Source organism: Mustelus asterias, chromosome 7, assembly GCF_964213995.1.
Source record: "Mustelus asterias chromosome 7, sMusAst1.hap1.1, whole genome shotgun sequence".
NCBI lineage: Eukaryota > Metazoa > Chordata > Chondrichthyes > Carcharhiniformes > Triakidae > Mustelus > Mustelus asterias.
In genome coordinates, this window is record NC_135807.1 from 3934586 (window position 1) to 3953330 (window position 18745).

At 49.1% G+C, this 18745-nt stretch overlaps 1 protein-coding gene across 2 annotated transcripts in view; it reads right to left on the reverse strand.

Annotated features, from left to right (window-relative positions):
* Positions 1-18745, reverse strand: part of osbpl1a (oxysterol binding protein-like 1A) — a 314225-nt gene that overhangs the window by 143623 nt on the left and 151857 nt on the right. For both annotated transcript variants that reach the window (XM_078215603.1, XM_078215604.1), the window contains one exon: positions 18227-18333. In XM_078215603.1, coding sequence (XP_078071729.1) covers positions 18227-18333 — 107 coding nt within the window. The remainder of the gene's footprint in view (positions 1-18226; positions 18334-18745) is intronic.

Here is an 18745-nt window from a genome sequence, read left to right on the forward strand (position 1 = left end):
ATATTCCTCACTTTCCTGCCCTTTCCCCTTAACCCTTGTTTCCCATACCTTTCAAAAATCTAATTCAGCCTTAAATATGCACAAGGACTCTATCCCACAGCTCTCTGCAACAAGGAGTTCCAAGACTCACAACCCTCTGAGAGAAGAAATTCCTCTTCATCTGAGTCTTAAATTGACCCTTTTATTCTGAGACTGTGCCCTCAGGCCCTAGACTCTCCCATGAGGGAAAACATCCTTGCAGCATTTACCTTGTTAAACCCTTTAAGAATCCTATGATTCGGAGAGTCGGTGCAGACTCAATGGGCCAAATGGCCTCCTTCTGCACTGTCAGGATTCTCTGGTTTCAATGAGATCACCTCTCATTCTTCTAAATTCCAATGAGTGTCCCAATGTGTTTAACCTTTCCTCATAAGACAATCCCTCCATACCGGGGATCATCCCAGTGAACCTTCTCTGAACTGCCTCCAATCAAATAATATCCTTCCTTAAATGAGGGAACCAAAACTGTTCACAGTGCTCCAGATGTGGTCTCACCAGTACCTTGTACAGTTGCAGCAAGACTTCCCGACTCTTATACTCCAACCCCCTTGAAATAAGGACCAATATTCCATTAGCCTTCCTGACTACCTGCTGTACCAGTGTGCCAGCTTTCTGTGTTTCATGCACAAGTTCCCCCAAGTCCCTTTGTGTTGCAGCTTTCTGCAGTTTTTCTCCATTTAAATAATTTCCTTAGATCAGATCAAATCCATAAGACAAAAAGACAGAGGCTGGAATTCTTCAACCTCGCCCAGAGCTGGGATTCTCCAGTCCCGCTGCAGTGAGTGGAGATTTGATCGAATGCCAATTTCTCCATTCTCACTGGCAGCAGTACCAGGGCATGTGACATCAGAGAATTTTAGCCATTGGATCAGAAGTAAACCCATCAAGTCAGAGGTTTCCAACATGGAAACAGGCCCTTCGGCCCAACTTGTCCATGCTGCCCTTTTTTTTAACCACTAAGCTAGTCCCAATTGCCTGCATTTGGCCCATAGCCCTCTATACCCATCTTACCCATGTAACTGTCTAAATGCTTTTTAAAAGACAAAATTGTACCCGCCTCTACTACTACCTCTGGCAGCTTGTCCCAGACACTCACCACCCTCTGTGTGAAAGAATTGCCCCTCTGGACACTTTTCTATCTCTCCCCTCTCACCTTAAACCTATGCCCCCTAGTTTTAGACTCCCCTACCTTTGGGAAAAGATATTGACTATCTAGCTGATCTATACCCCTCATTATGTTGTAGACCTCTATAAGATCACCCCTCAGCCTCCTACGCTCCAGAGAAAAAAGTCCCAGCAGGAGGAAATCTGCCTCCCTTACCTGGTCTGGCCTACATGTGACTCCAGAGCCACAGCAATGTGTTGACTCTCAACTGTCCTCCAAGGGGCAACTAGGGATGGGTAATAAATGCTGGCCAGCCAGCGACGCCCATGTCCCACGAATGAATGAATATCCAGCTTCTCCTGATAACTCAAACCATCAAGTCTCGGTAGCATCCTAGTAAATCTTTTCTGCATTCTTTCTAGTTTAATAATATCCTTTCTATAATAGGGTGACCAGAACCATGGTATTACCAAGGCCAGACCAGGTAACACGGCAGATTTCCTTCCCTAAAGGATATTAGTGAACCAGATGGGCTTTTCCAACAATCGACAATGGTTTCATGGTCATCAGTAGATTCTTAATTCCAGATTTTTAAAATTGAATTTAAATTCCACCATCTGCCGTGGCGGGATTCGAACCCGAGTCCCCAGAACATTAGCTGGGTTTCTGGATTAATAATCTAGCGATAATACCACCAGGCCATCGCCTCCCAAGCAGCAATCATATGGCCCAGTTTACCTATTCTTGGCAACTAATTCTCCTCTGCTATTTCTGTACCAGCTATGTAAAACATTACACATATTCTGATCATCTTTTGCATTAGAATAGTGTCTTCTAACATCCCCTTCAGACCCCTAACATTAATCCTCTCTCCCTCGTTGTCAAGTTACTAGTTTACAGTTGAATGCTTCCGTTATATCCTTCTCTCAACAGTAAATAGAGGCATCATTCCAGTACAGAAACAGACTATCATAAAACCCATCTGGTTCACTAATATCCTTTAGGGAAAAAAATCTGCCTTCCTTACTGATTTATCTTACATGTGACTCCAGAGCCACAGCAATATCATTGACTCTCAACTGCCCTCTGAAATGGCCCAGCAATTTTAATTATTTTTTTCAAATCAATCTGGATTTTGCTTTGTGTCGGTGCAGACAAGTTATTTTATCAGCCCTGAGAAAGGGCAAGGATACCTTTTGAAAAAGCCAAACACATAACCCTCTGTCAGGTCTTATTCCTCAGGTGAAGCCATCCAAGATTTTAGGTTTCCAGATCACCGACAACATGTCCTGGTCCCCCCCATGCCGACACTATAGTTAAGAAATCCCACCAATCCCTCTACTTTCTCAGAAGACTAAGGAAATTTGGCATCTCAGCTACGACTCTCACCATCTTTTACAGATGCACCATAGAAAGCATTCTTTCTGGTTGTATCACAGCTTGGTATGGCTCCTGATCTGCCCAAGACCGCAAGGAACTACAAAAGGTTGTGAATGTAGCCCAATCCATCACGCAAACCAGCCTCCCATCCATTGACTCTGTCTACACTTCCCACTGCCTCGACAAAGCAGCCTGCATAATTAAGGATCCCACGCACCCTGGACATTCTCTCTTCCACCTTCTTCCGTTGGGAAAAAGATACAAAAGTCTGAGGTCATGTACCAACCGACTCAAGAACAGCTTCTTCCCTGCTGCCAGGGAAGAATGGACCTACTTTGCATTAAGTTGATCTTTGTCTACACCTTAGCTATGACTGTAACACTACATTCTGTCATTTCCTTCTCTATGAATGGTATGCTTTGTCTGTATAGCGCGCAAAAAACAATACTTTTCACTGGATATGTGACAATAACAAATCAAATCAAAATCAATTGCCGCATGACACCTAGAGTGCACTGCGATGCCACGGACATTGCGAGCTCCTTTAGTCTAACGCATAATGCACCCTCCAAACCAAAGGGAACAGTTGAATTAGGCGGCAATATCTTAATTTTAAAAAAAGACATCGGAATGGAGACATCAAATACATTTAATAACCGGACCCTCAAAATGCTCGTCATCAAGTTTAGTGAAAACTGGGGAAGGAATGCTACACATGAAGGCAGTAGAGGTTTGCGAACTCTCGTCCGCAAATCACAAGTGGCGCTGGATAAATTTTTAATTTTCAGCGAGATTGATAGATTTTAGTTAAAAAAAGGGATTAAAGGATCTGGGGCAAAGGCTGGTGGAGTCAGATCACAGATTCACTGAATCGTGGAACAGCCTTGAGGGACTGAATGGCCTCCTCCTGTTCCCATGTTCCTAACAAGATTTTTACAGAGACATTTAAGCAAGTAAGCTGGACCAACGAGACTAAAAAGTTGGAATAGAATCCACAACTCAGTTTCCCAGGTGAAATTTCAACATGCACAACCTTCCAGTCAACTGCACTTTGTTTAATAGCATTACAGAACACATTTAAATGTTTCGATTTTGATGGAATGTGGGGAGAAAGCAGGAATACGGCACTGAGATAGAGGCTCAGCCATGATCATATTGAAAGGCAGAACAAGCTCGAAGGGCCGAATGGCCCACTCCTAGTTTTTATGTTAAAGCCAAGAAGTTCAACCACACATGGAAATTGGATGCCTTGTACATAGCAGTTGGCATTGGCTCAGGAAGGACATAATTTCCATCCTGCCTGCTGATTATAATCCCTCAGTGTGTAAATAGCACAATACACACCACTCACTGGCTCTTCCATATCCTCTCTAAGCACTCAAACAAGTTAATTCCTACTGTACTAACATTAAGGGTAAGCACTGGTGCAGTGGTATTATCACTGAACTAATAATCCAGAGACCCAGGGCAGGGACACAAGTTCAAATTCCACCACGGCAGATGGTTAAATTTGAATTCAATAAAAATCTGGAATTAAAAGTCTGATCTTCGCTGATTATCGGAAAAATCCATCTGGATCACTAATGTCCCTTTAGGGAAGGAAATCTGCTGTCCTTACCCGGTCTGACCTACACGTCACTCCAGAGCCACAGCAATGTGGTTGCCTCTCAAATGCCCTCTGAGATGGAGGGTAGTTAGGGATGGGCAATGAATACTGTCCCAGCCAGTGACACTGATGTCCCTCTCCTCCAGGACACTTCACATCACATTAGAATTCTCTCTAAGGATCTACTTGGAAAATATTTCATTAATCTTTCCTTATAGCTTCTCTCCTTGTTCTCTCAAAGTATAAACGAGCAATAAAACTACATCGTTGACCAAAGAGCAAAACGTGCCAAATCAGAACCTACAACACAACGGCCTGGATCCCACGGTGAGAACAACACAAAGCCGTCTGCAGTCACTGGCTGTGTAAGTAAGGGGCAGGTCTGGACTCCACACAGGTGGAGTTAGGGAGGTTGCTGTCAGTCATTCCCTGCTCCTCCTGATGTGCCGCTGAAATCCCAGCAGAAATCACTGGAGCTTCTTACAGGAGGCGAGAGAGGCAGAGAGATTTCAGCGAATGATACTGGAGTTCAGGCCCAGGTAGCTGAAAGCATGGTCACTAATGTTGGACCCCAAGGGGAAACTGACATTACCGTGCGCTCCACGAGCGGCAAGTGAAGCCCCAGAATATTTTCTTTGTACAACAGATCAGAATATTTCAATATCATTTTATCACAGACTGCAGTGATGAAAACTAAATGAACGCAGCAAATAAAACACAATAATCCCAATTCTAACCCCCTTTCTTTCCTTAATTTCACTTTTTTGTTCACCAGTCATAGAGCCATCGAGGTTTACAGCGTGGAAACAGGCCCTTCGGCCCAACTTGTCCACACTGCCCAGTTTTTACCCCTAAGCTAGTCCCAATTGCCCTCAATGGGCCCATATCCCTCTATATCCATCTTACCCATGTAACTATCTAAATACTTTTTAAAAGGCAAAATTGTACCCGCCTCTACTACTACCTCTGGCAGCTTGTTCCAGACACTCACCACCCTCTGTGTGAAAAAATTGCCTCTCTGGACCCTTTTGTATCTCTCCCCTCTCACCTTAAACCTATGCCCTCTAATTTTAGACACCCCTACCTTTGGGAAAAGATGTTGACTATCTACCTTGTCTATGCCCCTCATTATTTTATAGACCTCTATAAGATCACCAACAACATCCTATCAATATCCTGGGGATCACCATTGATCAGGAACTGAACTGGACTAACCCATATAAACACAATGGTTACAAGAACAGGTCAGAGGCTGGGAATTGTGTAGCAAGTAACTCACCTCCTGACTCCCCAAAGCCTGTCCACGATCTCCAAGGCACAAGTCAGGAGTGTGATGGAATACTCCCCACTTGCCTGGATGGGTGCAGCTCCAACAACACTCAAGAAGCTCAACATCATCCAGGACAAAGCAGCCCCGCTTGATTGGCACCCCATCCACAAACATTCACTCCCTCCACCACCGACGCTCAGTAGCAGCAGTGTGTACTATCTACAAGATGCACTGCAGCAATTCACCAAGGCTCCTTAGATAGCACCTTCCAAACCCACGACCACTTCCATATCGAAGGACAAGGGCAGCAAATACCTGGGAACACCACCACCTGCTCACAGTTCCCCTCCCAGTCACTCAGCAACGTGACTTGTAAAGATATCACCGTTAATTAACTGTCACTGGGTCCAACTGGGTCCCTAACAGCACTCTGGGTGTACCTACACCACGTGGGCTGCAGCGATTCAAGAAGGCAGCTCACTACCACCTTCTCAAGGGCAATTAGGAATGAGCAATAAATGCTGGTCTAGCTAGTGATGCGCACATTATATGAATGAATTATTTTTGTAAAAGTATAACTGGGTAATTGTTTGAAATGTTGGCCACAGAGGATTGGAAGACTTCAGCACTTGTGAAGCAAAAGCTCTGGGACACTGAGTTAGGCGGCAGCAGTGCGGCACATGCCCAGCCTGCCAATCCAAACCAACCTGATCCCAAAGAAATGACCCCTTTGCACTTGCTCCTATACCCTGCGCCACAGTCCAGGGTAAAAACCTCTCGCCTGCCTGACTTTATCAAATAGCACCCGGGGACCCGGGTTCAATTCCCGGCCTGGGTCACTGTCTGTGCGGAGTCTGCATGTTCTCCCCGTGTCTGCGTGGGTTTCCTCCGGGTGCTCCAGTTTCCTCCCACAGTCTGAAAGACGTGCTGGTTAGGTGCATTGGCCATGCTAAATTCTCCCTCAATGTTACCCGAACAGATGCCAGAGTGTGACGACTCGGGGATTTTCACAGTAACTTCATTGCGGTGTTAATGTAAGCCCAGTTGCGACACTAATAAATAAACTTTAAACTTAGTTTTTGGGATGGAACTAAAGAAAGCATTTGCCTGGGCCGGGAATTAATTAAACAGCAATTTTAATCCTTGGAATAGCTGCACAGTTGGAGCAACAACTGGCCTGCTGGAATCATAGAATCCCTACAGTGCAGAAGGAGGACATTGGGCCCACCTGGCACAAACAAAAACTGGAGAGGTAGCCAAACCATGGCTCACAAGGGGAATTAGAGATAGTATTAGATCCAAGGAAGAAGCATACAAATTGGCCAAGAAAAACAGCAGATCTGAGGATTGGGAGCAGTTTAGAATTCAACAAAGGACGACCAAGGGACTGATTAAGAAGGGTAAAATAGAATATGAAATTAAGCTTGCAGGCAGCATAAAAACTGACTGTAAAAGTTTCTATAGGTATGTGAGGAGAAAAAGATTGATGAAGACAAATGTAGGTCCCTTACCGCCAGAAACGGGAATTTTTAATGGGGAACAAAGAAATGACTGACCAATGAAATACATGGTTCTATCTTCACAAAGGAAGATAGAAATAAGATATCAGAATGTTGGGGAACACAGGGCTTAGTGAGAGGGAGGAACTGAAGATCAGTATTAGTAGAGAAATGGTGTTGAGGTCATTATTCCATTTCTACGTTAAACTCTCCTCTTGTCATGAGAGTAGATAGAAGATGCTGTTTTCATCTTAATCTGATTATATATTCCATTTAAAGAAACAGGAGGAGGCCATTCAGCCCCTCGAGCCTGTTCCACCATTCAATGAGATCATGGTTGATCTCTGGCCTAACCTTAATATCTTTCTCAAATCTATTAATCTCAATTTAAAAACTAATGATAGGTCTCGCTCGCATCAATTGCCACGAGAGAATTCCAAACATTCCCACCCCTTTCCTAATTTCACCCACTGAACGGGCTGGCTCGGAATTTTAGACTCTGGCCCTCTAGACCTCGGCTTCCCACCCAGTGGAAATCACTTCCCACTCGCTACCCTCTCTCGTCCCGTTAATATCCTGGATCTGAGTGCAGTGATATGCTGGATCGCAAAGATAATCCTAATAACACATCGAACCAATGATAAGAATAGTAACCAGTTCTTGCCCTAGACGTCTAGGTGAGGCAGTACATTTCAGCAAGTTCTTCTCCACAATTTTAGCAAAAGGTTAGCCATTCTATTCTCTCCTTGCTCCGTACACTGCCTGTATATATGTCGTGTCTGCGTGGGTTTCCTCCGGGTGCTCCAGTTTCCTCCCACAGTCCAAAGATGTGTGGGTTAGGTTGATTGGCCATGCTAAATTAACCCTAGTGTCAGGGGGATTAGCAGGGTAAATATGAGGGGTTACAGGAATAGGGCCTGGGTGGGATTGTGGTCGGTGCAGACTCGATGGGCCGAATGGCCTCCTTCTGCACTGCAGGGATTCTATGATTCTATATTAGGCTCTAGCTATTCTTCTTGTGAATTAACGTTTTGGTTCAAGTGATCCTTCCATAGAACTGTTCTGCCAAAGGGTCATTTAAACCGGAAACATTAACCCTGTTTCTCTCTCCACAGAGCTGCCAGGCCCGCTGAGTTTATCCAGCATTCACTATTTTTATCACAGATTTCCAGCATCCTATTTTGCTCTGTTATCTTTAGACTCCCATAGAATCCCTACAGTGCAGAAGGAGGCCATTCAGCCCATCGAGTCTGTACCGACCACAATGCCACCCAGGCCCTATTACCCTAGCTAGTCCTCCTGACACGAGGGACAATTTAGCATGGCCAATCAACCGAACCCGCACATCTTTGGACTGTGGGAGGAAACCGGAGCACCCGGAGGAAACCCACGCAGACACGGGGAGAACGTGCAAACTCCACACAGACAGTGACCCAAGCCAGGAATTGAACCCGGGTCCCTGATGCTGTGAGGCAGCAGTGCTAACCACTGTGCCACCGTGAGGTGGTTAGCCGAGATATAAGCGACAGCCAACTCAAAAGGCAGACTTTCAGTGACTTACCAGATCACAATCACTCAACTCACCCCTGGACAAATCAGTTACATCTATCCCAAATAAAAACTAAAATCCAGAGGAGAGTGAACGAGAATTCTCACTGATCCCAATTTAACCATTCAAGTGTTTCTTTGGACATCTTTTTAAAACTTAAATATCTAAGTTTCAAAATTTCCCACAAACTGCACTGGAAACATTACAAGAGAGCATAAGTTGTCGCAAAAACTCCGGATCAACTCTAACTCTTTCTCAATTAAGGATTAGGTGCATTAAGCAGTTCCATTTGAATAGTTCAAATGTGACTTTTAAACTTTACGTATTATTTCTTCAATGATAGAGTAATGATTTTTCCTCCAAATGCACAACTTCTCGAATTGTCGGAGGAACATTTCAATGAATGAGGATTCGAGAAGCGCTGCAGGCTCGAGCTTTGAACAAAAGTTAAAGTTTATTTATTAGTATCACAAGGAGGTTTACAGTAACACTGCAATGAAGTTACTGTGAAAATCCTAGTCGTCACACTCCAGCGCCTGTTCAGGTCAATGCACCCTAACCACTCACACCTAAATCCTCACTCCCCTGCTTAGCAAGTCAATGGAATGGGGAAAAAGCCAGGGAAATTTAGCCATGGTTCAAGGCGGCTTAGCGTTTTAGACAAATCACAACATTAACATTTACTTTTTATATTCAGTGAAATACTGAAATTAATTTACTCAATTGTTTCTGATACTGAAATACACACACACACACACACACACACACACAGAGAGGCACACACAGAGACAGAGAGGCTCACACAGAGACAGAGAGGCACACACAGAGACAGAGAGGCACACACAGAGACAGAGAGGCACACACAGAGACAGAGAGGCACACACAGAGACAGAGAGGCACACACAGAGACAGAGAGGCACACACAGAGACAGAGAGGCACACACAGAGACAGAGAGGCACACACAGAGGCACACACAGAGGCACAGAGGCACACACAGAGGCACAGAGGCACACACACAAACTGTAAAATTAACAGGATTGAGAGTGCTTCCCACCAGAAACATGGAGGGAAATCTATTTATCCTTTTGTATTTACAAATTCCAAATAAAATCCGGTGTGAATTGATAAAGCTTCCAGCAGGGATAATGTTCTAAAGGATTAGGCATTTAAAAGCGCTCTTCCTTCGCGGTAAGTTACCTGTAAGTGAAGATGAATATTCTGGAGTTAGAGTGTCCGATTGTCAGTCACTGGAATTCTCCCACGCTCCGACCTCCCCGCCTTCAGCCACCTGCGGTGTTCCAATAAAGCTCAGCCTGGGGGACAGCACCTCCCACACTCCCCCTTTCACACGCCCCAATCCCAGCACATCTCCAACTTTCCTGAGGAGAGGTCACAGTCCCGACACGTTGGCTCCGTTTCCCATGAGCTGCTGCCCGCAGCTTTCCCCCTTCTTCTATTTTCAGCTGAAGAATTCCAGCAACCGCAGTGCTGTGCTTGTGTAAGGAGCTCTGACCCTGAACATCTACGCCCCTCCCCTCCCTCCCTCCCTCCCTCCCAAAGGTAACAATCTCCTGCTGACGTACAGTAACGAGATTGCTGATTCCGCACTGCTCATGTGCACGCAGCTTGCAGGCTATCCCACTGCGGAGGCATCACAGTTGTGTCAGATTTTGCCCTTGTCCAGTACGCTCGCTGGAATCACCGACAGCTAGCGATCACGGACCGGCGGCTCGAACAGATCGACTAACCCAGTTGGTACTGAGGCCAATTAAACAGGCACCTCAGTGCCCTTGATGCTGGCCAACAATGCAGGCAGCCGTGTTAATCTGCTGGCAGACAGGCAGCCTTATCGGCAGACTGTGCTGTTAGCTTAGGTTAATGGCTACTGAATATCACACAACCAGTCTGATCGGAGTAAACGGTGACAGGGAGCAAGGCACAGATGGAATGTGAAGGAGAATGGGATCAGTGGAATAAAGGAAGCTTCATCGTCTGTATCCCGTTCTAATGAGCAGAGCAGAAGCAAAGTTAAACCTCCAGGAGCAACGGGAAGTTTAAAAGCTAATCAAAGTTTTTTGAAAAAATGACCAGTAACTTCATCATTGTGGGAGGAGGAGGCGTGGCCGGGGGGAGGAGGAGGCGTGGCCGGGGGGAGGAGGAGGCGTGGCCGGGGGGAGGAGGAGGCGTGGCCGGGGGAGGAGGAGGCGTGGCCGGTGGGAGGAGGGAGAGTGGCCAGGAGGAGGAGGGGGCGTGGCCAGGGGGAGGAGGGGGCGTGGCCAGGGGGAGGAGGGGGCGTGGCCGGGAGGGAGGAGGGGCGTGGCCGGGGGAGGGGCGTGGCCGGGGGAGGGGCGTGGCCGGGGGAGGGGCGTGGCCGGGGGAGAGGGGGGGGCAAGGCCGGGGGGGAGGAGGGGGCAAGGCCGGGGGGGAGGAGGGGGCAAGGCCGGGGGGGAGGAGGGGGCAAGGCCGGGGGGGAGGAGGGGGCAAGGCCGGGGGGGGAGGAGGGGGCAAGGCCGGGGGGGAGGAGGGGGCAAGGCCGGGGGGGAGGAGGGGGCAAGGCCGGGGGGGAGGAGGGGGCAAGGCCGGGGGGGAGGAGGGGGCAAGGCCGGGGGGGAGGAGGGGGCAAGGCCGGGGGGGAGGAGGGGGCAAGGCCGGGGGGGAGGAGGGGGCAAGGCCGGGGGGGAGGAGGGGGCAAGGCCGGGGGGGAGGAGGGGGCAAGGCCGGGGGGGAGGAGGGGGCAAGGCCGGGGGGGAGGAGGGGGCAAGGCCGGGGGGGAGGAGGGGGCAAGGCCGGGGGGGAGGAGGGGGCAAGGCCGGGGGGGAGGAGGGGGCAAGGCCGGGGGGGAGGAGGGGGCAAGGCCGGGGGGGAGGAGGGGGCAAGGCCGGGGGGGAGGAGGGGGCAAGGCCGGGGGGGAGGAGGGGGCAAGGCCGGGGGGGAGGAGGGGGCAAGGCCGGGGGGAGGAGGGGGCAAGGCCGGGGGGGAGGAGGGGGCAAGGCCGGGGGGGAGGAGGGGGCAAGGCCGGGGGGGAGGAGGGGGCAAGGCCAGGGGGGAGGAGGGGGCAAGGCCGGGGGGGGAGGAGGGGGCAAGGCCGGGGGGGAGGAGGGGGAAAGGCCGGGGGGAGGAGGGGGCAAGGCCGGGGGGAGGAGGGGGCAAGGCCAGGGGGGAGGAGGGGGCAAGGCCGGGGGGGAGGAGGGGGCAAGGCCGGGGGGGGGGGGGGGGGTGGAAGGGGCGAGGCCGGGGGGGGGGGTGGAAGGGGCGAGGCCGGGGGGAGAGGAAGGGGCGAGGCCGGGGGGGAGGAAGGGGCGAGGCTGGGGGGAGAGGAGGGGGTGAGGCCTGGGGGGAGGGGGGGGTTGGAGGGGGGGGAGGGGGTGAGGCCTGGGGGTGGGGGGGGGGAGGGGGGTGAGGCCTGGGGGTGGGGGGGGAGGGGGTGAGGCCTGGTGGGGAGGAGGGTTCTGTTCTGCAGTTCTGTAGAATAATCACACGGATTTGAAACATTAACTTGGTTTCTCTGTCCACAGATGCTACCTGACCAGCTGAGCTTTTCCGTTATTTTCCGTTTATATTTCCAGCATCCGCAGTATTTTGCTGAAACTTTGTCTCTGCTGTTCTCTCCCCACCCGCTGCAGGAGCTGATATCCAGTGGGAAACTTCCACCTCCGATTTAAACCTGAACAAGTCATTAAACCTGAACAACATTAAACAAGTCCTCATGGGGTCCAGAGTCGATGTTGAGGGCGGGGACACTATCTGTCGGTATGATTCCGTAACAATGACTGTGTCAGGCTGTTGTTTGATTAGTCTGTGAGACACCTCTCCCAATTTTGGCACTCGCCTCCGGATGTTAGTCAGGAGTTTGCAGGGTCGACAGGACTGACTTTGCTGCTGTTGTTTCCGGTCTCTCGGTCGATGCCGAGTGGTTCATCCGGTTTCTTTCCTTTTAGACATTGTGTGGTTTATAGAACATAGAACATAGAACAGTACAGCACAGAACAGGCCCTTCGGCCCACGATGTTGTGCCGAGCTTTATCTGAAACCAAGATCAAGCTATCCCACTCCCTACCATCCTGGTGTGCTCCATGTGCCTATCCAATAACCGCTTAAATGTTTCTAAAGTGTCTGACTCCACTATCACTGCAGGCAGTCCATTCCACACCCCAACCACTCTCTGCGTAAAGAACCTACCTCTGATATCCGTCCTGTATCTCCCACCACGAACCCTATAGTTATGCCCCCTTGTAATAGCCCCATCCACCCGAGGAAATAGTCTTTGAACGTTCACTCTATCTATCCCCTTCATCATTTTATACACCTCTATTAAGTCTCCCCTCAGCCTCCTCCGCTCCAGAGAGAACAGCCCTAGCTCCCTCAACCTTTCCTCATATGACCTACCCTCCAAACCAGGCAGCATCCTGGTAAATCTCCTCTGCACTCTTTCCAGCGCTTCCACATCCTTCTTATAGTGAGGTGACCAGAACTGCACACAATATTCCAAATGTGGTCTCACCAAGGTCCTGTACAGTTGCAGCATAACCCCACGGCTCTTAAACTCCAACCCCCTGTTAATAAAAGCTAACACACTATAGGCCTTCTTCACAGCTCTATCCACTTGACTGGCAACCTTTAGAGATCTGTGGATATGGACCCCAAGATCTCTCTGTTCCTCCACAGTCTTCAGAACCCTACCTTTGACCCTGTAATCCACATTTAAATTTGTCCTACCAAAATGAATCACCTCACATTTATCAGGGCTAAACTCCATTTGCCATTTTTCAGCCCAGCTTTGCATCCTATCTATGTCTCTTTGCAGCCTACAACAGCCCTCCACCTCATCCACTACTCCACCAATCTTGGTGTCATCAGCAAATTTACTGATCCACCCTTCAGCCCCCTCCTCTAAGTCATTAATAAAAATCACAAAGAGCAGAGGACCAAGCACTGATCCCTGCGGCACACCGCTAGCAACCTGCCTCCAATCCGAAAATTTTCCATCGACCACCACCCTCTGTCTTCGGTCAGACAGCCAGTTACCTATCCAATCGGCCAACTTTCCCTCTATCCCACACCTCCTCACTTTCATCATAAGCCGACCATGGGGGACCTTATCAAACGCCTTACTAAAATCCATGTATATGACATCAACTGCCCTACCTTCATCAACACACTTAGTTACCTCCTCAAAAAATTCTATCAAATTTGTGAGGCACGACTTGCCCTTCACGAATCCGTGCTGACTATCTCGGATTAATCCGCATCTTTCTAAATGGTCGTAAATCCCATCCCTAAGGACCCTTTCCATCAATTTACCAACCACCGAAGTAAGACTAACCGGTCTATAATTACCAGGGTCATTTCTATTCCCTTTCTTAAACAGAGGAACAACATTCGCCATTCTCCAGTCCTCTGGCACCATCCCCGTGGACAGCGAGGACCCAAAGATCAAAGCCAAAGGCTCTGCAATCTCATCCCTTGCCTCCCACAGAATCCTAGGATACATTTCATCAGGCCCAGGGGACTTATCGACCTTCAGTTTATTCAAAACTGCCAAGACATCCTCCCTCCGAACATCTATTTCCTCCAGCCTATTAGCCTGTAACACCTTCTCTTCCTCAAAAACATGGCCCCTCTCCTTGGTGAACACTGAAGAAAAGTATTCATTCATCACCTCGCCTATCTCTACTGACTCCATACACAAGTTCCCACTAATGTCCTTGACCGGCCCTAACCTCACCCTGGTCATTCTTTTATTCCTCATTTGATACAACTTGCACGGGCCATTTCAGAGGGCAGTTAAGTGTCAACCACATTGCTGAGGGTCTGGAGTCACATCTGGATTCCTGGAGCAACGTGGATACTTTCCCAGACCTCGGGAGCCTCCTCTTGGCGCGAGCAGACATTGACGATGAAGGCCTGCATTGACTCCAATGTGCCAGTGCAGCCCTCAGTCACCTAAGGGACAGAGTGTTCGCAGTCTGAGACCTCAAATCCAGCATCAAGCTCATGTTCTACAGAGCAGCCATGGTGAACACCCTCCTGCATGCATCAGAAACATGGACAAAGTACAACATGCACCTCAAATTCCTGGAGAGATATCGCCAATGTTGCCTCCACAAAATCTTGCAAATCCACTGGCAGGATAGGCGTACCAATGTGAGTGTCCTCTCCCAGTATTGAGGCACTGGTCACGCTCGACCAGCTGTGATGACCGGGCCACATTGTCCACATGCCCAGCACTAGACTCCCGAAACAAGTGCTCTGCTCCGAGCTCCGCAATGGCAAGTGATCACTAGGAGGGCAAAAGAAACACGACAAGGACACTCTGGAAGCCTCCGTAAATACATGCAACATCCCCATCGACACGTGGGAATCACTTGCTTTGGAACACACAAACTGGAGAAGAAGCATCCGCTAAGGCACCAATCACCTTGCGCTTCACTGGGTGGTCCATGCGGAGACCAAGCGTAAACAGCAGAAAGAGAATGCAGAATCCAGAGCGTCCCACCCACCCCACTCATCAAACACCCCCTCCCCAAACCTGTAGCAGTGCCAGGATTGGATTATTCAGCTCCCCCAGAACCCCCACATTACACACAAAGCCCAGCCCTCAACGCACCCAGATACCTTGGGCAACTTCACACACAGCACACAGCAATCAGCACAAGGTGGTAGAGGGTTTTCTGCATGAAACGGCTTAAGGGTCATGGTGGGCTATTTACCCAGCATGCAAATGGGCAGAGAAACCACCCTATCTCGGAGTCTAAATGTCCACCTTAGGAACAGTGGTTTTTCAGGGCCTGGCTAAAGAACGCCCCAATCTAAATAAAACGACACAGTATTGACAGCGAATGGAGGGATACTGACTGGCCAAACAAATGCAGCAGCAGTCAGAGGCTGGGATTTCTGCATTTAATTTGGAATAACTCATCTCCTGACAAAGCCTGGCCTCCATCTACAAGGCACAAGTCAGGAGTGTGATGGAATACTCCCCACTTGTCTGGATGGTGCAGCTCCAACAACACTCAAGAATCTCAACACCATCCAGGACAAAGCAGCCCACTTGAATCCACCACATCCATCATTTTAAACATTCATGATGGCCCAGTGGTTAGCACTGCTGCCTCACAGCGTCAGGGACCCAGGCTCGATTCCCGGCTTGGGTGACTGTTGTGAGGGGTTTGAACGCTCTCCCTGCGCCTGCATGGGTTTCCTCCAGTTTCCTCCCAAAGTCCAAAGATGTGCAGGTAAGGCAGATTGGCCATGTTAAATTGCCCCTTAGTGTCTTAAGTATGGGTAAACTTGATGGATAAACCACGGTAAATGTGTGGGGTTAAGGGGATAGGGTGGGGGAAGAGGCCTGGGTAAGATACCGCAAGCCCACGGATAACCTCACGATGCTTCACTTCTCCAGCTTCCACCCTAAACACGTTAAAGAAGCCATCACCTATGGACAAGCCCTCCGTATACACAGGATCTGCTCGGATGAGGAGGGTCGCAACAGACACCTCCAGACGCTGAAAGATGCCCTCATAAGAACAGGATATGGCGCTAGACTCATCGATCAACGGTTCCGACGCGCCACAGCAAAAAACCGCACCGACCTCCTCAGAAGACAAACACGGGACACAGTGGACAGAGTACCCTTCGTTGTCCAGTACTTCCCCGGAGCGGAGAAGCTACGGCATCTCCTCCGGAGCCTTCAACATGTCATTGATGAAGACAAACATCTCGCCAAGGCTATCCCCACACCCCCACTTCTTGCCTTCAAACAACCGCACAACCTTAAACAGACCATTGTCCGCAGCAAACTACCCAGCCTTCAGGAGAACAGTGACCACGACACCACACAACCCTGCCACAGCAACCTCTGCAAGACGTGCCGGATCAGCGACACGGATGCCATCATCTCACGTGAGAACACCATCCACCAGGTACACGGTACCTACTCTTGCAACTCGGCCAACGTTGTCTACCTGATACGCTGCAGGAAAGGATGTCCCGAGGCATGGTACATTGGGGAAACCATGCAGACGCTACGACAACGGATGAATGAACATCGCTCGACAATCACCAGGCAAGACTGTTCTCTTCCTGTGGGGGAGCACTTCAGCGGTCACGGGCATTCGACCTCTGATCTTCGGGTAAGCGTTCTCCAAGGCGGCCTTCACGACACATGATGGCGCAGAGTCGCTGAGCAGAGGCCGATAGCCAAGTTCCGCACACATGAGGACGGCCTTAACCAGGATCTTGGGTTCATGTCACACTATCTGTAACCCCCATGACTTGCCTGGGCTTGCAAAATCTCACTAACTGTCCTGGCTGGAGACAATACACATCTCTTTAACCTGTGCTTAACCCTCTCTCCACTCACATTGTCTGTACCTTTAAGACTTGATTACCTGTAAAGACTCGCATTCCAACCATTATTTTGTAAATTGAGTTTGTGTCTTTATATGCCCTGTTTGTGAACAGAACTCCCACTCACCTGACGAAGGAGCAGCGCTCCGAAAGCTAGTGGCTTGTGCTACCAAATAAAACTGTTGGACTTTAACATGGTGTTGTGAGACTTCTTACTGGGTGTACCTACATCACAGGGACTGCAGCGGCTCAAGAAGGCAGCTCACCACCTCCTAAAGAGCAATTAGGGATGGGCAATAGATGTTTATCTAGCCAGCCGATGCCCACATCCTGCGGCATGGTGGCACAGTGGTTAGCGCTGCTGCCTCACAGCTCCAGGGACCCAGGTTCAATTCCTGGCTTGGGCCACTGACTGTGTGAGTTTGCACGTTCTCCCCGTGTCTGCATGGGTTTTCTCCGGGTGCTCCGGTTTCCTCCCACAGTTCGAAAGACGTGCTGATTAGGTGGATTGGCCATGCTAAATTCTCCCTCAGTGTACCCGAACAGGCGCTGGAGTGTGGCGACTAGGGGATTTTCACAGTAACTTCATTGCAGTGTTAACGTAAGCCTACTTGCGACACTGCGTAGAAACTAGAAGCAGGAGGAGGCCATTCGGCCCTTCGAGCCTGCTCCGCCATTCATCTTGATCATGGCTGATCATCGAATTCAATATCCTGATCCCCCCCTTCCCCCCATATCCCTTGATCCCCAAGAGCTATATCTAATTTCTTCTTGAAATCACACCACCTTTTGGCCTTAACTACTTTCTGTGGGAGTGAATTCCACACATTCACCATCCACTGGGTGAAGAAATATCTCCTCATCTCAGTTCGAAAAGGTTTCCCCCTTATCCTCAAACTATGACCCCTAGTTCTGGACTCCCCCACCATCGGGAACATTCTTTCTGAATCTACCCTGTCTAACCCTGTTAGAATTTTATAAGTTTCTATGAGATCCCCTCTCACTCTTCTAAACTCCAGTGAATATAATCCTAACCGACTTAGTCTCTCCTCATATGACTAATAAATAAACTTTGAATAAAACAAATGGCAATAGTACAGGAAGGTGCAGCTGATGCAGTAGATCAGCTATGATCATATTGAATGGTGGAACAGGCTCAAAATATCACACAGACAAATCTTTCTCCAATTTCTAACGTTCCAGCATCCTAGTGTTCCTTTGGGTGAAGAGGTTTCTCCAAATGGCCCAGAGCTGAAAAGGAAAAGGTTGCAGCATTCTGGGAATGAGGCAAGATGGAACAGGATAACGGTTTCAAAGAGCCAGTACAGGCATGATGGGCTGAATGGCCTCCTGCCACACTGAATGAGTGGATAAAAGCTAAAGATTGCTGCTAAACAGTGTGTCACAAGGTACATGAAGAATACAAACCGCTTCTTGTTTTGCGATGAAAAGGACACAGTTATTGAGTGAGATACTGGCAATTCGGGATGATTCTGTCACATCTTTGACCTTCTGTAACAGTCGGGGTGGTAATCCTGCAGTAAACCAAACAAGAATCAAACATTATCCCCACGGCCAACCTAACTATAGCCAGCTTCATAACATAACTAAACTTGTATTGCTACAGCAACCCCAGCATGATTAACAAGCTTATCATAAAACTCCCTCGTCTTTATACCCAATGCCCCTGTTGAAAAAGCCCAGGATATTCTATGATTTATTTACTGCTCTCTCCACCTGTCCCGCCACTTTCAATGATTCCATAGAGTTATACAGCGCAGAAACAGGCCCTACGGCCCAGCATCAAATACCAACCAATACTAAGCCCCTTTACCAGCACTTGGTCCATGGCCTAATATGCCCGTGGCGATTGAAGTGCTCATCCAGATGCTTCTTTGTGCACTTATTTACCCAGGTCTCTCTGCTCCTGCACCCCTTTGGAATTTT